Source organism: Silene latifolia, chromosome 2, assembly GCF_048544455.1.
Source record: "Silene latifolia isolate original U9 population chromosome 2, ASM4854445v1, whole genome shotgun sequence".
Lineage (NCBI taxonomy): Eukaryota > Viridiplantae > Streptophyta > Magnoliopsida > Caryophyllales > Caryophyllaceae > Silene > Silene latifolia.
Genome location: NC_133527.1, coordinates 18,537,376 through 18,555,269, shown reverse-complemented (window position 1 = coordinate 18,555,269; position 17,894 = coordinate 18,537,376). Strand labels below are relative to the sequence as shown.

General features: G+C 34.9%; 2 protein-coding genes across 2 annotated transcripts; both read left to right on the top strand.

Moving 5' to 3' along the window:
• Nucleotides 1-11,994: 11,994 nt before the first annotated feature.
• LOC141635485 (F-box/FBD/LRR-repeat protein At2g04230-like) lies at nucleotides 11,995-13,355 on the top strand. The gene is made up of 4 exons (XM_074446709.1): nucleotides 11,995-12,560; nucleotides 12,644-12,938; nucleotides 13,038-13,208; nucleotides 13,311-13,355. Exons 1-4 carry the CDS (start codon nucleotides 11,995-11,997, stop codon nucleotides 13,353-13,355), a joined length of 1,077 nt encoding a protein of 358 aa, XP_074302810.1.
• Nucleotides 13,356-15,859: 2,504 nt separating this feature from the next.
• On the top strand, nucleotides 15,860-17,560 carry LOC141642375 (uncharacterized). Its single transcript, XM_074451156.1, has 2 exons — nucleotides 15,860-16,601; nucleotides 16,824-17,560. The coding sequence occupies exons 1-2, from the start codon at nucleotides 15,954-15,956 to the stop codon at nucleotides 17,319-17,321; spliced, it is 1,146 nt and encodes a 381-aa protein (XP_074307257.1). The 5' UTR covers nucleotides 15,860-15,953; the 3' UTR covers nucleotides 17,322-17,560.
• The last annotated feature ends 334 nt before the right edge of the window (nucleotides 17,561-17,894 follow it).

The window sequence follows — 17,894 nt, the reverse complement described above, 5'->3', positions numbered from 1 at the left end:
ATACACATTTTGCGTCGTAGAAGCTTGTAGCGTACGTTTTAAAGTACTTTGAAAGGACGGAATTGTATACGCTATGATATTTTTTTGGTATGATAAATATATAGTTGTGTTTAAATTGTTGGAAGGAATGAGATGCAGGATTATTATTTTTATATTGATTCATTTTGCAGGCCCGTAATAGTGTGAAAATTCACAAATAGCTTAAGAAAAAATCGTCATTCTGAAACATACTTCAATAGTTCCATACATCAGTTTCATACATCAGTTTTAGACCAAAACGATGTAGAATCGTGTAGTATAAGAATGCCATTTACATTACATCAGTTTTAGACTAAACCGATGTAATTGAGACACTATTAACATCGCTTTTCACTATAACTGATGTTAATAATATACTATTTACATCGGTTTTAGACTAAAACCGATGTTATTGAAATACTATTAACATCGCTTTCACCCATAATCGATGTTAATTTTATACTATTTACATCGGTTATGAAACCGATGTTTAGGTAAAAATACTAAATACGTCGCCCCCAGAAACATCGCCACAAAAGCGATGTAAATAGGGTAAAATAACCGATGTCAATGAGACTTTTTCTACTAGTGGGTATAAATTATCAAATTACCCTTATTAATATAATCTTTTTATTATTATTTCAGTTTGAAAAGTTTAACCCCCTGCCGGTCGTAGGGCGGGTGTGGGTACGCATTATAGTTCGCGGATGCAGGTGTGGGTTACCCCTCCTCCGCACCCACCCAGCCCCATTGACATCCCTAAGTTAAGAGTTGCTCCCTCCGTTCAAGCCAATTCCATAGGTTTTGATATATATGAGGTGTGTGCTTAAACGGAGAAAGTACCTTTTTTTTATGGTCCAAAGTAACCATTTTAAATGGTAACATTGTCATGATTTTATTGATCCTTTTCTTCTTGTTGATGATCCTTTCGACCTGGTCATTTGTTTACCTTTGGTTTTGGCACAAATACCAAGAAAAAAAGAGGGAGCCAATTATTAGATAACAAGTGTTAGAACACACTTGGTTGATGATGCCAAGTTTCATTGTTATTTAATTGTTTGCTTCTTAGTTATAATGTTTAGCATTTGAAGCACTCAATGAATTTACAAAGATGATTCAAGAATGATCAAGATAAAGTTATGATAAGAAATCTCTTAGCCTTAGTCAAATGTTGTAAACGATTACAAATGCTTAGTGATTGAAGCGATCAAATGGACTCTCAAAGACGGCTTAACATGATCAAGATGAAGTCAACAAGAAGTCAAGACAATGATATGATCTTAGCATTAGTCGAAAAATGTAAGAGTAAGTGTAACATTCTCATTTACGTCAAGTGGCTGCAAAACCATGCAACAGTGCACTGCACTGTGGTTTCTGATACTACCGTATGGAGGGACTTTTATTCGAAATGTTTAAGTGTCAAAATCTTTACAAATTTCATATTCTCAAAGATTTTACATTTGAATTATCCCAGTTTGAAAACAAATCTGAAAAAATCAATTTGCAAAACTCACATGTGACTCCTCTAAAGTTGTGCATCTACTTTTACATAAATGGAAAGTTGATTTAGTCAAGTACTAAAGTATTCTTCCATTTGTGGTAAGTTGTCACTTGTCAAATGTGTTGAAGTTTTAAATCTGAAATTTTAAGTCATAAATCCACATTGATTAATCCTCTAGATTTGTGCATTTACCTTTTACTAAAATGGTAAGTTGAACTTGTCAAAGTTTTAAAGCTAGAAATGCTTTTTGCCATTTTGGTAAAATGTCACATGTTGAGTGTTTTGGGAAGAGTTTTCTGATTTTGATCAATAACTTGTGCTCCAATCCTATAGCCTAACACTTACAATCACTCAAAGGCTATCTATTTAATATTGGAGTTAATTAATCTAAGTTGTACTACTTAGATGATCAAATCCACTATAAATAGGGTGCCTTTGCATCATTTATTACTTAAGACTTTTATGAGCATTAATTGTTAAAACACTTTGCAAAACATCAGCTCTTGTTCTTCAACTTATTTGCAAAATTGTTTTCTATTTTAAAAGTCTTCAAACGTTTTTCAAAAGGGCTGTAAATCTCCATGTATCAGTTCGCTGCACTGTGGCATATGAGCTTGTTCCATGATTCTCGTGTTTAGGTCTTAATTGTGATCTCCATGTTCATCAAGTGAACGATTGAGATTCAAAGACTCTGTAAACCTGTGAGATAGAACTTAAGTCTTGAAGCGGAGTAGCTTTGAGCGAGTGAAAGTCTTGAAGCGGAGTAGCTTCAAGCAAATGCAAACGGAGTAGGTTGGCGAGTTATTTTCATTGTAAGGGGTTTAGTTGTTTGAGTAAATTTCTAAACAAGCAATAAAATAACGGTTGGACGTAGGCCTCGGAGTAGAGGCTGAAACAATTTTTTAAACATCGTCTTGTTTGTTCATTTACTTTTACATTTGTTCTCCTTATTTATATATTGTTTATCTCGCAATCTGTCTGTGTCACAGTGTTCAATACTGTGTCTCAGACCTGCTGATTGATTCAATCTTGTGAACTTAAAACGATTAAGTATCTCAAGTTTTCAACTTAAAAGAGATTCACTTAAGATTTTCATTGCTAAGAGTATTCAACTTAAAAAGTATTCACTTAATATCTTCATTGTTAAGTTGAAGAAAAAAATACTCTTTCATTCATACTTTTCTCGGTCAGTAAATGATCGACTTTCTTGTGACATATACTTGAGTTTGAATTCGTGTGTATATACTTCTAACTCAAATAGTTCTAAGTATAAACACCTCTATCATTTAAAGTATTGTCCATATCAGTTTAGTCTAATGTCCTAGATTTCAAAGAAGCTTAATTCAAGCTTAAAATTTTTAATTGGACACCTAATTCACCCCCTCCCCCTCTTAGGTGTTCTCGTCCTTGACTCTTCAATTGGTATCAGAGCCTCGTGCTCTTGATATTGGTTAATTACCAAAGAGTTGATCCTATAGTCATGAACGGGAAACATACTAAGCATCCTATCTTCATTGGGGATAACTACTCATGGTGGAAAAATCGCATGGAACACTATGTTAAGAGTACAGATTATGAGTGTTGGTTGATAATCCAAAAAGGGCCCATTTCTATCACGGCTACTAGTGCTAATGGTACTAGTGCCCCAAAAAGTGAGGATAAGTATGTCGAGGCTGATTATAGAAAGGTCGAGAAAAATTCAAAAGCTATGTCCATTCTTCAATATGGCATTGGTGAGCAAGAAGTAAAGCGGATTTCCGGATGTACCTCGGCCAAAGAAATTTGGGACACCTTAAGCCTTGCTTATGAGGGGACGTCTCAAGTGAAAAAGCATCGTATTGACCTTCTCATGCAACAATATGAGATGTTCAGTATGATGAAAGATGAGTCAATTAATAGTCTTTCCTCTCGCTTTTCTAGTATTGTTAATGACCTTAAGAGTCTTGGTAGAAATTTTGAATCCGAGGATATGGTCCGTAAAATCCTTCGTAGTTTAACAGAAATATGGCAACCGAAGGTTACGGCTATTGAGGAGGCCAAAGACTTATCCACTTTAACCCTCAATGAACTAATGGGCTCACTTATGGCTCATGAGTTAACTCTCATGAAGCATTTTGGTGATAGCTCTAAAGTAAGAGGGCTTGCTTTCAAATCAACCTCAATTAATGAGGAAGATGATGGAAACGATGAGTTTGCAATGTTCACTAGAAATATTGCGGATATTGTTAATGGTCATAATCCTAAGAGGTTTAACAACAATTCTAGTAAGAAATATTTTTCAAAGAAGAGATCTACTTCCATTGTTGGTTGCATTAAATGTGACGAAAAAGGTCACCAAATGAATGAATGTCCAAAGTGGGGTAACATCAAATCTAAAGAAAAATGTGACTTGGCTAAGAAGGAATACAAGAATAAAGTAATGTGTGCCGTTTGGGGAATGTCCGATTCCGATGAGGACGAGATCCTTGAGGAAGAATTGGATGCCAAGTTGTGTCTTACTACTCGTCTTAATAATGATGCCCTTAGGTCTCCAAAAATAGAAACATTCAAATGTCTTATGGCTCATCCCGATGATTCTGATTCTAACTTCGAAGATGAGGTAAATCATCTCAAGACAAAGGTTCGATCCTTCTCCAAAAGCAAAGTATGTTTACTCTTAGATAAATTCATTGATAAATGTCGTGTCCAAAACAATAAACTTGAAGCTATGCAAATTGAAATTGAAAACATAGCCGAGGAAAATGTTGGTCTAAGAGAGTGTCTAAATGAGCTTGAACAAAATAACATTTCACCTTGTCTTGAGAAAGAAGTAAGGAAACTGAAAAGGCAAAATCTGATTCTTGTAAATAAGGTCAAATCATGAATGTCACAGACACCCACCTTGTGACATATGATGCTGAAAAGGAAAACGAGTCTTTAACCAAACATGTTTCTATGTTAACACAAGAACGAGACTCACTTTTAATTGACCTAACCTCTTGTAAAAGTCATCTTAAAGAACTTGAAAAATTAGCAGAAATGCTACAAAATGAAACAAGTCATGCTAAGAGCGCCTTTGAAAATGTGCAAATATTAAATCTTGACTATCTTGCCAAAATTGAGATTTTAAACAAAGAGTTAAATGATGCAAAAGAGTTTTACAAGAAAAAGGAAGGAAGTCAAACTGTTTTAAAGTTTTCTACGAGCCAGTCACAACAAAGTGAAAAGAATGCTGGACTCGTTTTCAAATGCAACAGTAACATGCATTGTTGCATTCGAAACCAAGAACCAAGCAAAACATATTTCCGAAGAAGAAAACATGTTGGATTTCCTGAATATGTTATTTGCAATTATTGTGGCAAGACTGGTCATGTATTTAATGGTTGTACAAAGAGAATGAATGGCATTAAAAGAAACATTAAGGTTGTCAAGCAAGTGTGGATCCGAAAAGACTTGGTAAAGGACATGATTCACAAGAAGGGACCCAAATTAATTTGGGTTCCTAAACTAAATGTTTGATTTGTTAAAGGCATTAGTGAGAGGCAGCAGCAATTGGTACTTTGATTGTGGACGGAAGTGAAAGCCAATCTCTCTCACTAGAAGCCTACAAAGGTGGCACCATGACGTTTGACCATAACAAAAAGAGGTGAAATTGTTGGTATTGAAAAGTTGGTAAGTCATCGTCACAACGTGTCGACAAAGTGTTGCTTGTCAAAGGTTTGAAGCACAATCTTCTTAGTGTCTCTTTTTGTGTGATCATGATAATGTTGTTGAATTTCTTGTTAGTGAATGTAGAATTCTTGATGCAAAAACAAGGGAACTTGTTCTTGAAGAAAAACATGCTAATGATGTTTACTTGACTAATTTTTGTTCATTGTCCGGTCCAATCATGTTTTGTATGTGTGTCTTAAAGAATGACTCGTGGCTTTGGCATAAACAATTAGATCATGTAAATGTTACAACATTGAACACCCTTAGAAAGCTTGACTTTATTGATGACATTCCTAACATTAAAATTCAATTTTAAAGAGATGTATGATGATTGTGCTAGAGTAAAACAAGTAAGATGCTCCTTAAATCCAAAAATTATTTTTCTTGTACTTCTAAAACCTCTAAAACTCTTTTGTATAGACTTATGTTGAGCAATGTATATTAAAAGTAGAGGTAGAAGTCGGTTCTTGTGCATGTGTGTTGATGAAATTTTATGATGTGTTTGGCTACTTACTTGATCTTTAAAGATGGAACATTTGATGAATTTCTTATTTGGTTGAAAAGTGTGTAAAATAAATTTGATTTTTTTTTTTATCCGACCATGGAACGAAGTTTAAGAATTCATCATTTGAAACCCATTGTGTTGAACATGGTGTTAGTCATAACTTTTCCAACGTAAAACACCTCAACAAAATGAGTTTGTTAAACGTACGAACCGTATCTTGAGAATACGGTTAGGACCATGCTTCTAAGTAGTAAGTTGCCAAAGAAGTTATTTTTTAGCCATCAACACTTTTATGCTTAATTTATAACCATGTTATGATACGTAAAATTCCTAATAAAACTCCCTACGATTTGTTGAAAAGAAGAAATCCCAATATTCCCTCTTAAGATGTTTTGGCTGCAAATACTTTGTTCAAAAATTGGGAAAGACAACTTGGATAAGTTCGATGTTCATAGTGACGAGGTCGTCTTTATTGGATATTCGGATCATAACATGGCCTATAAAGTGCACAATAAAAGAACCATTAAAATGGAAGAAAGCATTCATTTCATATTTGATGAATCTAGTCCTTTTTGTGTCTAATGAACAGGTTGAAGAAGATTAGGATGTTGATTTCGAGATTGGGATGATTTGTTAAGATATGGATCAAGTGGTGGAAGAGGCTGAGCAACAGTTGGAGCCACTGTTGCCTGAGGATGATATCCAAAATTCAGGGGGAACTAATCGTCCTCCAACACAAGAAGATGCTAGCTCATCCAGGGGGAATGTGGATGGTGAAGGATAGCCCAACCAAATAATGAACGAATCACAATCATCCCCTTCAAATAATCCCCATGCAACAGTCCCCTCGACTGTTACACAAGAACAAACCGATTCCTCAAACCCACTTATTCCAAAAAGGAAAAATGGAAACACCAAAGCTCACCCTCTCTCAAATCTAACCAGTAATCTAAATTTTGGAATGAAAACCAAATCCTCACTCCAAAACTTTTGTGCCTTCAATGCATTCCTCTCTCAAAATGAACTTGTCAATGTCACAGTAGCACTCACTGTTACATACTGGGTGACAACCATGAAAGAGGAATTAAATCAATTCGAAAGGAATGAGGTATGACATCTTACCCCTAGGCCAATGTACTGTAATTGGTACAACATTGGTCTTTCGCAATAAGCTTGATGATTTTAGTGAAATCGTAAGGAACAAAGCTAAACTAGTGGTGCAAAATTTTAACCAATAAGAGGGATTCGATTATGATAAGACCTTTGCACCGGTAGCTAGGCTTGAAGCCATACGTATGCTTATAGCTTTTGCATCTCATGTTGACAAAAAATTTTTCAAATGAATGTAAAAACTGCTTTCCTAAATGGATATCTTGAAGAAGAGGTTTTGTCGAACAATCACCGGGCTTTATAAACAATGAGTTCCATAACCATGTTTTAAAATTTTATAAAGCACTTTATGGTTTAAAACAGGCTCCTAGGACCTGATATGATAGGCTTTCAAAGTTTCTGTTGAAAATGTTGTTTACGTGGTTTGGTTGATAAGACATTGTTTATCAAGTCACAGTGCGAGGAACTGTTGCTTGTACAAGTATATTTCAATGACATTATTTTGATGCAACAAATGGCGTCCTTTTTAAATACCTTTTTGGATCTAATAACTTCTGATTTTGATGACCATGATGAGAGAATTTGGATTTTTCCTTGGTCTTCAAATCAAACAAAGTGAGAAAGGTACAATGATTCATCAACAAAAGTGTTTGAAGGAAATGCTAAGTAAGTTTGGGTTGACTAATGTTAAACCTCTTGCTACACCAATGATTTCTAACATCAATCCTGACAAAGACGAAAATGGTAAGAGTGTTAGTGAAATCATGTATAGAGGTATGATTGGTTCATTACTTTATTTAACCGCTAGTCGACCCGACATACAATTTAGTGTATGCTTGTGTGCCCGCTTCCAATCAAGTCCTACAGAATCACATTTCAAAGCCGTCAAAAGGATTTTTTGAGTACTTGATTGGAACATAAACCTATATATTTGATATCCATCTCATTACGATCTTGATCTTGTAGGTTTTTGCGGGTAGCACGATGGATAGGAAGAGCACGTTGAGTATTGACACTTTCTTGGGTCCTTGCCTCATTTCATGGGTCTTCAAGAAGCAAGAAGGTGTTGCACTATACACGGCTGAAAGTGAATACAACAGTGCAGTACTCTGTTGCGCACAGATTCTTTGGGTATGACAATAATTGCATAACTATGGTATTATCTTCGACACAGCTTCTATCTTTTGTGATAACACTAGTGCAATTAATACCTCAAAGAATCCAATACAACATTCTAAAACTTAACATATCGACATAAGACATGATGTTTACGTGATCAAGTTGTAAAAAGGAATATTTGTCTTAGTTTTTGTAGAACGGAAAATCAATTAGCGGACATTTTTACAAAACCGTTTGAAAGAGAACAATTCGTAAAACTTTGGTTGGAAATTGGTTTATTGGGTGATATGTGATTCATATTATTTTATTTTCCTTAATGATTGACTAAAGATGAGGGCATACATGTGATTACCCTAATTGTTAATTAGTTTACTTCATGCAAAAATATGGTTCGAAAAATATGAATAACTATGCTTGCATTTGAATTGTTATTGCATTGAGCCACTCAACCCACATTCAAAAATCAAACCTCTCCACCTCTCGTATGTCACTAAAACCGTCCGAATCAACACTTCAAAAATGCCTCCAAAACCCTCATACGACCAAGACTTCAAAATCTTCAAGATTCTTATGACCCAAAGAAAAGAGAAAATTCAAAGAAACAAATGACTTCTCCCATTAAATCCGCTGCCACAAATGAAATGTTGGGAAGCTCATATGTCGAATTACCCATTTCCTCTAAGAAATCCAAGGTTATTTCTCCTCTCAAAGTTGATGCCACAGCATGTGTCACTGTGACACGAAAGAAAACCACAACTCTAATTGAGGAAGATGACCAGAATATTGGGGTTGAAAATGAAGATGAAATTTATGAAGATGTTGGTAATTTGAATGAAGATGGTATGTTTAATAATAGTCTTGACCCATTGCCCTTACCACATGCTACAAATGAGAAAATCTTTGAAATTCTTGATGATGACTTGGAAGAAAACTAACATGATAAGCTCATTGTCACCAAGCGTTTTCCAAACAAAAGAACTAAAAAGGGTTCAAGTTCAAAGATTCAAATTCAAAATCAAATTCAAAAAAAAAAAAATATAAAAAAAAAATGGAAGAAGAAGATTTATGCCACTGTCAAGGTGAATGTTGCATCTGGTACCTAATCCGCAATCATTAATCACCAACTCTTTTCCTAATCCTTGAAACTTGGGTAAGACTCTTGTAGCCATTACTCAATTGGTTAGTGAGAAAATTCGAACTTGAAATGAAGAATTTTTGGAACTTATGCAAACTTTGAGGGGGAAAACTCCAAGAAAATTGATGATGCCTTGCTTAACCCCATTTCTAGCCCTGTTATCCATCAACATAACCCATTTTGGCTTAATGTTTTCCAAATTCTTTTGCAAACCGTACTTATTTTATTTGTTGAACCTTGCCTTGTTTGTGTTAAACTATGTCAAACTGTGTTCGTCACTACGTTTTGTCCTCCCTTGATGATGTCAAGAGGGGGAAGTAGTTTAATTATGTCTTATGTGTGACCCCTTAACTCTTAGGCTTGCGTTCACCGTAATATGTCTTACGACCTTGGTTAGATGTTCTACTTAGACTAAGTATATTGACTCTTTCATGCCTTGATCATGTCTTGTATGTTTTATGTTGAATGCTTAAAGACCGGCTAACCATAGGTTAAGGGGGAACTTCACACATTATTAAAACTTGCCATCATCAAAGGGGGAATTTGTTAGAACACACTTGGTTGATGATGCCAAGTTTCATTGTTATTTAATTGTTTGCTTCTTAGTTATAATGTTTAGCATTTGAAGCACTCAATGAATTTACAAAGATGATTCAAGAATGATCAAGATAAAGTTATGATAAGAAATCTCTTAGCCTTAGTCAAATGTTGTAAACGATTACAAATGCTTAGTGATTGAAGCGATCAAATGGACTCTCAAAGACGGCTTAACATGATCAAGATGAAGTCAACAAGAAGTCAAGACAATGATATGATCTTAGCATTAGTCGAAAAATGTAAGAGTAAGTGTAACATTCTCATTTACGTCAAGTGGCTGCAAAACCATGCAACAGTGCACTGCACTGTGGTTTCTGATACTACCGTATGGAGGGACTTTTATTCGAAATGTTTAAGTGTCAAAATCTTTACAAATTTCATATTCTCAAAGATTTTACATTTGAATTATCCCAGTTTGAAAACAAATCTGAAAAAATCAATTTGTAAAACTCACATGTGACTCCTCTAAAGTTGTGCATCTACTTTTACATAAATGGAAAGTTGATTTAGTCAAGTACTAAAGTATTCTTCCATTTGTGGTAAGTTGTCACTTGTCAAATGTGTTGAAGTTTTAAATCTGAAATTTTAAGTCATAAATCCACATTGATTAATCCTCTAGATTTGTGCATTTACCTTTTACTAAAATGGTAAGTTGAACTTGTCAAAGTTTTAAAGCTAGAAATGCTTTTTGCCATTTTGGTAAAATGTCACATGTTGAGTGTTTTGGGAAGAATTTTCTGATTTTGATCAATGACTTGTGCTCCAAGCCTATAGCCTAACACTTACAATCACTCAAAGGCTATCTATTTAATATTGGAGTTAATTAATCTAAGTTGTACTACTTAGATGATCAAATCCACTATAAATAGGGTGCCTTTGCATCATTTATTACTTAAGACTTTTATGAGCATTAATTGTTAAAACACTTTGCAAAACATCAGCTCTTGTTCTTCAACTTATTTGCAAAATTGTTTTCTATTTTAAAAGTCTTCAAACGTTTTTCAAAAGGGTCAAATCTCCATGTATCGGGCCACGACCGTGGCATATGAGCTTGTTCCATGATTCTCGTGTTTAGGTCTTAATTGTGATCTCCATGTTCATCAAGTGAACGATTGAGATTCAAAGACTCTGTAAACCTGTGAGATAGAACTTAAGTCTTGAAGCGGAGTAGCTTTGAGCGAGTGAAAGTCTTGAAGCGGAGTAGCTTCAAGCAAATGCAACCGGAGTAGGTTGGCGAGTTATTTTCATTGTAAGGGGTTTAGTTGTTTGAGTAAATTTCTAAACAAGCAATAAAATAACGGTTGGACGTAGGCCTCGGAGTAGAGGTCAAACAATTTTTAAACATCGTCTTGTTTGTTCATTTACTTTTACGTTTGTTCTCCTTATTTATATATTGTTTATCTCGCAACTGCGTGTCACGTTGTTCAATCTTGTGTCTCGGACTGCTTGATTGATTCAATCTTATGAACTTAAAACGATTAAGTATCTCAAGTTTTCAACTTAAAAGAGATTCACTTAAGATTTTCATTGCTAAGAGTATTCAACTTAAAAAGTATTCACTTAATATCTTCATTGTTAAGTTGAAGAAAAAAATACTCTTTCATTCATACTTTTCTGTCTCAGGCAACAATCGACTTTTCTTGTGACATATCTTGAAATTTGAATTCGTGTGTATATACTTCTAACTCAAATAGTTCTAAGTATAAACACCTCTATCATTTAAAGTATTGTCCATATCAGTTTAGTCTAATGTCCTAGATTTCAAAGAAGCTTAATTCAAGCTTAAAATTTTTAATTGGACACCTAATTCACCCCCTCCCCCTCTTAGGTGTTCTCGTCCTTGACTCTTCAACAAGTGGGCTAAATTGAGTGTGAATGATCCAATTGTACATCAAATATATTTCTAAAATAGAAAAGTAAACAATTCACTAAGACACCCTAAAATGAAATAGGTAAACAAATGACCGGAACAGAGAGAGTATTTGATGCAATTTCAGTAATGCTTGCTTTAATTTTCAATTGTGAAATGCACATAGTGATATTAGTCTTACGAGAAACTAATTGGTCATTCATTATCCGTTTCAACCATTTAGACCCGTTGGCCCTCTCTATGTGATGAGAAAAGTGGGTAATGAGGCCAAATGAATGAAATAGAGGCAATAGTAATAGTTTGTATTCAAATCATGTCTTTATCTCCAATTCTCCATGTTTAAAATTCTGTTGTTTAATCCCGTGATTCATTTGAGACGGATTGTTATCTGAAATCTTAATCATGCTTTTATTTTGAATAATCACTAGGTAATACTCACTTAAAGAACCATGAAACCCCAAAAGCATTTGCACTCCTCAAAGGTTGATAGGTTGAGTGAGATGCCTGATCAAGTGATTGTACATATTCTTTCATTTACGCCTACTCAAGATGCAGTTAGAACAATGTTACTCCGCCGCTTTGGAAATCTCTGGACTATGCTCCCTCTTCTTATCTTTGACTTCAATGATCGCTATGTTAGACCTGGTGATGATGGTGAAGATGATGATGATGGTGATGGTGATGATGATAATGACGACGATGATAATGCTTATTATGCAGAAAAACAAATAATGAGTGAGGCATTTTCACGTTTTGCTCGCTTTGTCCGAAATATGCTGATGTTTCATAGAAGCACCATTGACTGTTTTCAGCTTGATATTGGGGGTTATAAAGGTGTTCATGTAGATCCATGGCTTATTGACGATATTCAAGTGTGGCTGAAATTTGCTACCGAACGAGAAGTTAAACATCTATCTTTCACTTGTGATTATCTTGATGATTTAGCTTCACCTCGTTGTGTCTTCACAAGTCAATCTCTAGTTACACTCACACTCTGTGGTAGTATGTTAGAGCTGTATGAGCACCACATGGAAGTAACGAGGCATTCAACAAGTTGATATCTGCGTGCCCTTCTCTACAAGAACTGAAAATACATAGTGATGGAGGATTGCGAAATCTGAATATTACTACTCCAAGTCCTAGTAGGTTGGACCTTGAAGTATATGACGTGCCAGACCGCCCTTTTACTCTTAATTGCCCCCATGTAATAAGTTTGGATATTTCAATACGTGGAACGTCTCCTTCAATTCTTCTGGATGTGATTGATGTTTCATCCCTTCAAGTGGTGAATGTCAGATGTTTACCTATATGTTTGTCTAGCCTAATAATAAAGGCATTTTTGAGGCATTTTCGAGATGTTGAGGTTTTTACATTGTCCAGTCTAGCTTTTGAGGTGCGTTTTATTGTTACTTTTAGTTCGTTGCCAATTTGATGGAACACTTCCAGAGAATCGAATAATAATGTGAGATGTATTTGTTCTTTTCTTATTCAGGAATTATGTTGTGTGAAGAAAGTAGATATTCCACAAAATAAATGGCGGAGTTTGGCTTTGCAGCCATGGTGGGATAATGAAAGATGTCTTCAAGTTATTATCGAGTTGGTGAAAACCTCCGTAGACTTGGAGGAGCTCGTACTATACAGTGGAAAATCATCGGCAAGTGAGGTTAGTAAGTATACTAACTGGTTTTCTTATTCTAAATAATCGACTTGTGCCATCGAGTCTTCTCTTTTAAATGTTGTCGGGCTTTTATCTAACTAATGGCAGGGTAATCATGAAGTATTAGCTCAGAGTTATCGACTTCTTGTGTAATACGTCTACTTAAAAATGTCACCATCCATGGGTACGGAAAATGTTGTGAATATCAGCTCCAACTAGTAGAGTTTATACTGAGAAATGCAGTCGTCTTGGAGAAATTGGTAATTATTACATGTGAGAATCAAATAAACACAGTTGAGGAGCTTGATTTGGTTAAACAAGTATCGAGATTCAAGAGAGCTTCAGCAAATGTAATTGTAGACATTGCTTGAAAAACAAAGTAAGGCAATTAAGGAATCAGGATTCATGGGCATTCAAGAAATAAATGTACTCTCGAAAAGGTATATGAATCTGCCTTTAACATGGAACGACATTCATCCACGAGGATGGGGTACACTTATGAATCATATCTGCTACTTTCTTTCACTCATGCGTGTTTGATTGTACCCCGGACTGCTACCTTTTGTATCTTACTAGTTTTTGAACCCGTGCAGTGAGTACACTGCACGGGTGGTAACGAAAAGTATTGTTAGAAGTAAGAACTTATGTATCTTTTGGATTTAATGAATTACTAAATTTTAGAAAAAATTACTTTGTCTATCCATACATTTTTGATAAGTTTATGTCGCTTAATTTTACTCAAATTAGAGTACTTTACTTTTTATATAATACCCTTCAGATAGCTAGAACTGTAAGAGCTTATAGTAACGGGACATTATATGTTGAAAATACCGAGGAAGTTGTTAATTCTGCTATTAATTATTTTATGTTTGCGGAGAAAATACAGGCACTCTAGCTAAGCAAAACCCTAGCCTGAAACACAAAATAGGTATTATCACATCGCCTCCTAAAATTAAAGACTCTGCAACTGTTATTTAATCCGCTTCTCCTAGAAGAAGTGGTAGACTAAATGCAGCTATCTCCTTTCCTAAAACTCAAGAACCTACACCAAATTTGTCACCAATTTCTCCTAGAAGAAGTGGTAACCCAAATGCAAGTATGCAACCCTTTCCCCTACTAAAACTCAAGTTGATCCAATCACTATATAATGTCATGAAAAGAGGGCATTGTAATTGCTTTTTTTAAATAAAATGTAGTTAAAGATGGACTCTGAGTAAAACTATGAAATCCAAAACAAGTACGAATTTTTCGTCTTTTATAATATTTATTTACACCCTTGTTCACCACTGATTTTTATGTGTCAAATGAAAAAACAACTAGATAGTTTAGAAGTTAAAACTTGAATCAAAATTTCCAAGGATTCTAAATTCAAAACTCATTAAGGGTAATTTTGTGGGGAAATATACATTGAGCTATACCTTTTAGATTTCAAGCTTGTCCCCCCTAAAAAACTGGTTAACTTGATATTCGTGGTTTGTAGGCTATAACATATATCAAAGATTTTATCTAGGGCACACAAAAGAAAAAAATAGCTGGTACGACTTTCCTATCATCATCCAAAAAATATCCAAAAAAATAATAAAAATAGCACAAGTTGTTGTGTAAGACCATTTTTTACCTAAGACTAATCCAATATGAGAAAGCCCAATAAAATTTATTGATAAATATATATTAAAATGTTTTATTTTGATAACCTGATGTTTTATATTGATAACTTGAATATTTAAATGTGTCGGTATTTATCATAAGATGTCGGGTTATCAAAATAAAATTAAAATTTAAATAAAATAAAATTTAAATTTTGGGCTATACTTCTTTTGGGTCAGTCCTATACTATAGTCTATAGGACGGTTAGAAGAGTTGTTGTAAAAATAGACACGGAAATAAAACCGAGGATCCGAACTTTCCGAAGTTACCCCAAACTCTATTGAACCATAAAACACACATTTCACCCCCATTTTGATTTCCTTCTTTCCCAAAACATCTCTAAATGCTCAATCGTCCCTTGCAAGGTTATACGATAAGGTAATCTCAATTTCGCATTTTTAATTACATTTTCTTTTTGATCATTTGTTTACTTTTTATTCATTGAGTGGTATTTTAATCAAAAGTAATACAAATGATTGAGACGAGAAAGGGTAGTTCTCTTGTAATTCCTTTAGCCTTTTCGTGGTTTCTCTTGTTATCTTCCTCTATTCGATTAGTACTGAAGTGAATTCCTCATTGTTACTCCCTTTGTCCAAATCATTTGTTTACGTTTGACTGAAATATCGCTCACAAAGAATACAAAAGTAAACAAATGATTGGGACGGATTAAGTGTTCATGTACAGACGATATTATAGCAATCTGCAATCAATTTTTCATGTACAGGCTGCGTTTAGAGGGCTGCCCGTGCTGGTGATGTTTAGTCTTAATAGATAATTACGTAGTTTGATCGCGGTTGCTTTTTTGAAAACTGAATCTAGGTTTTATATTATTGTTAGGTAATCACTTGAGAACTATGAAACCCCAAAAGCGCAAGTGTTCAAAAAAGTATCGTGATAGGTTGAGTGAAATACCGGCTGAAGTAATTGTCCACATTCTTTCTTATTTGCCGATTGTCGATGCGGTTAGAACTATGCTGATTCGTCCATTTGGAAACCTTTGGACTTTGATTCCTACTCTTTAAGTTTGAAGTTGAAGATGATCCGGATGATACATCGAGAAGCAATGATGTTGGGTGGTTCAACATTTTCGTCCGCAATGTGTTGATGCTTCATAAAAGAACGGTCATTGATAAATTTCATCTTCTTTTAGCGCAGTTTGATGGACGTAGAAGAAGTAAGGCTGGTGATGATATACGAATGTGGTTGAGGTTTGCTTTGGATAAACAAGCAAAGGAAATATATTTCGATGATGTTGGTTGTGAGTTCACTGACAGTTGCCACTTGCCCCATTTCACGAGTCAATCACTTGTTACACTTGAACTCTCTTACTGTTGTATCTATCCCCAACTTCAAGTGATCTTGGGATCTCTAAAGAAGCTTATACTTTTCCATATAGAGATGAGTGAGGAGGCATTCCAACAATTTATATGTGGATGCCCTTCCTTACAAGAACTGCATATTGAGGAGCCTACTATAAAGAAGCTGAGCTTTAGTGCTCCAAACATTCGTAAATTATCTCTTGTTGTTATACGAGAAAATCGAAATTGGTCGTTGGATGTCCCCAATCTTAAAAGTTTGGATTTGAAAATAGATTGGATACCAGACGTCATTGATGTTTCATCTATTCAAGATGTCTACCTCAAAAGTTTGTACGACTTTGTGGATGATGAGGAAGAACTTAGAATGTTTAACATATTTTTGGAGAAGTTCTCACCTTGTGAAGTCTTTCAGTTATCACTTGACGCTTCTGAGGTAACTTCTTGGTCTTTCTTGAAAATAATATATTGCTTTTTATTGGTTTATGGTTGATGTTAGCTTCCCCTGATTACTACTAGGTTTACGTTATTCAGCTAATTCTTCGAATATGTTGCTTTGAACCAACCTTTTACTGATTATTTATGGTTTGGCTTATTCCTCTATGAAATCATGTGATGAGTGGTTGAGAACAAATAAAATATATTACTTCAATTGCAGCCATTCCTCCACTCAATAGATGATTTGCATCTTTTACAAATCAGATGGAAGCGTTTAGTTTTGCGATTGCGGATATTCTGTGAAAGCTGCTTCTTGGGCGTCTATCAATTGATGAGAAGTTCAAAAGATTTGGAAGAACTCGATATATATACAGACACAAGTTTGACTTATACAAGTGTATGCAATACAAGTGTATACAATACCCATAGTTTATTTTCTGACCAGGCTTTCAAGGCAAGTGCTGATTTGCCAACTGTAGAGCTTTCACATCCTTGTGTGATGCCAAAACTGAAGACTGTTACCCTCCATGGTTATACGAAACCTTGGAAACATCAGCTTGAATTGGTAGAATTTTTGCTCAAAAGCGCCAGTGTCTTGGAGAAACTGGTAATTGTTCCAAACGAGTGTGGATTATCAGCAGTGGAGAAGCTGGATTTTGTTATGCATGTGTCGAACTTCCAGAGGTCTTCACCAAATGCCAGGGTACGCTTTCTTTGAGTGGTATGTCTGCTATTCTCCGCTGCGCTCGCTATTAGGTTCCATAATAATAGATTAATAGGTTTCTGTAACGTGTAATTTCCACATGGAATCTGTAGCTTAACCGTTTGGATTTTAGTTATGGGTTTCTTTTCAGAATATTTATGGAACAGAAATCTGTGATGATCTTAAATGGGGTGGTTATTGTTGGCCATTTACAAACTGCAGAAGATGTGTGTTCGTCAATTGTATAATGTTTTTTTTTTTTTGACAGTTATCAATTGTATAATGTTGTAATGAGAGAATTCTGATATTTATTTGGATATTTTCCTGTCTGACTATCTATCTGGTTTTTATGATCTGATGTTTCAGTGGTAAATGTTGTACATAATGTATCGGCGGACATACCTGATTGATATTTATATGGTTTATAGGCATTTGAAAAAATATTAATGATTAATATACGAAGATAGCAGCTTGTTAAAAGCTGTTGCAGCGCATCACGTCTGCCCAAGGGTGGAGGAATGTTGCAGGGCAGTAGCAACTACGACATGTGAATTAGGAATCTAATTACTATATTACCGATTTACCGTC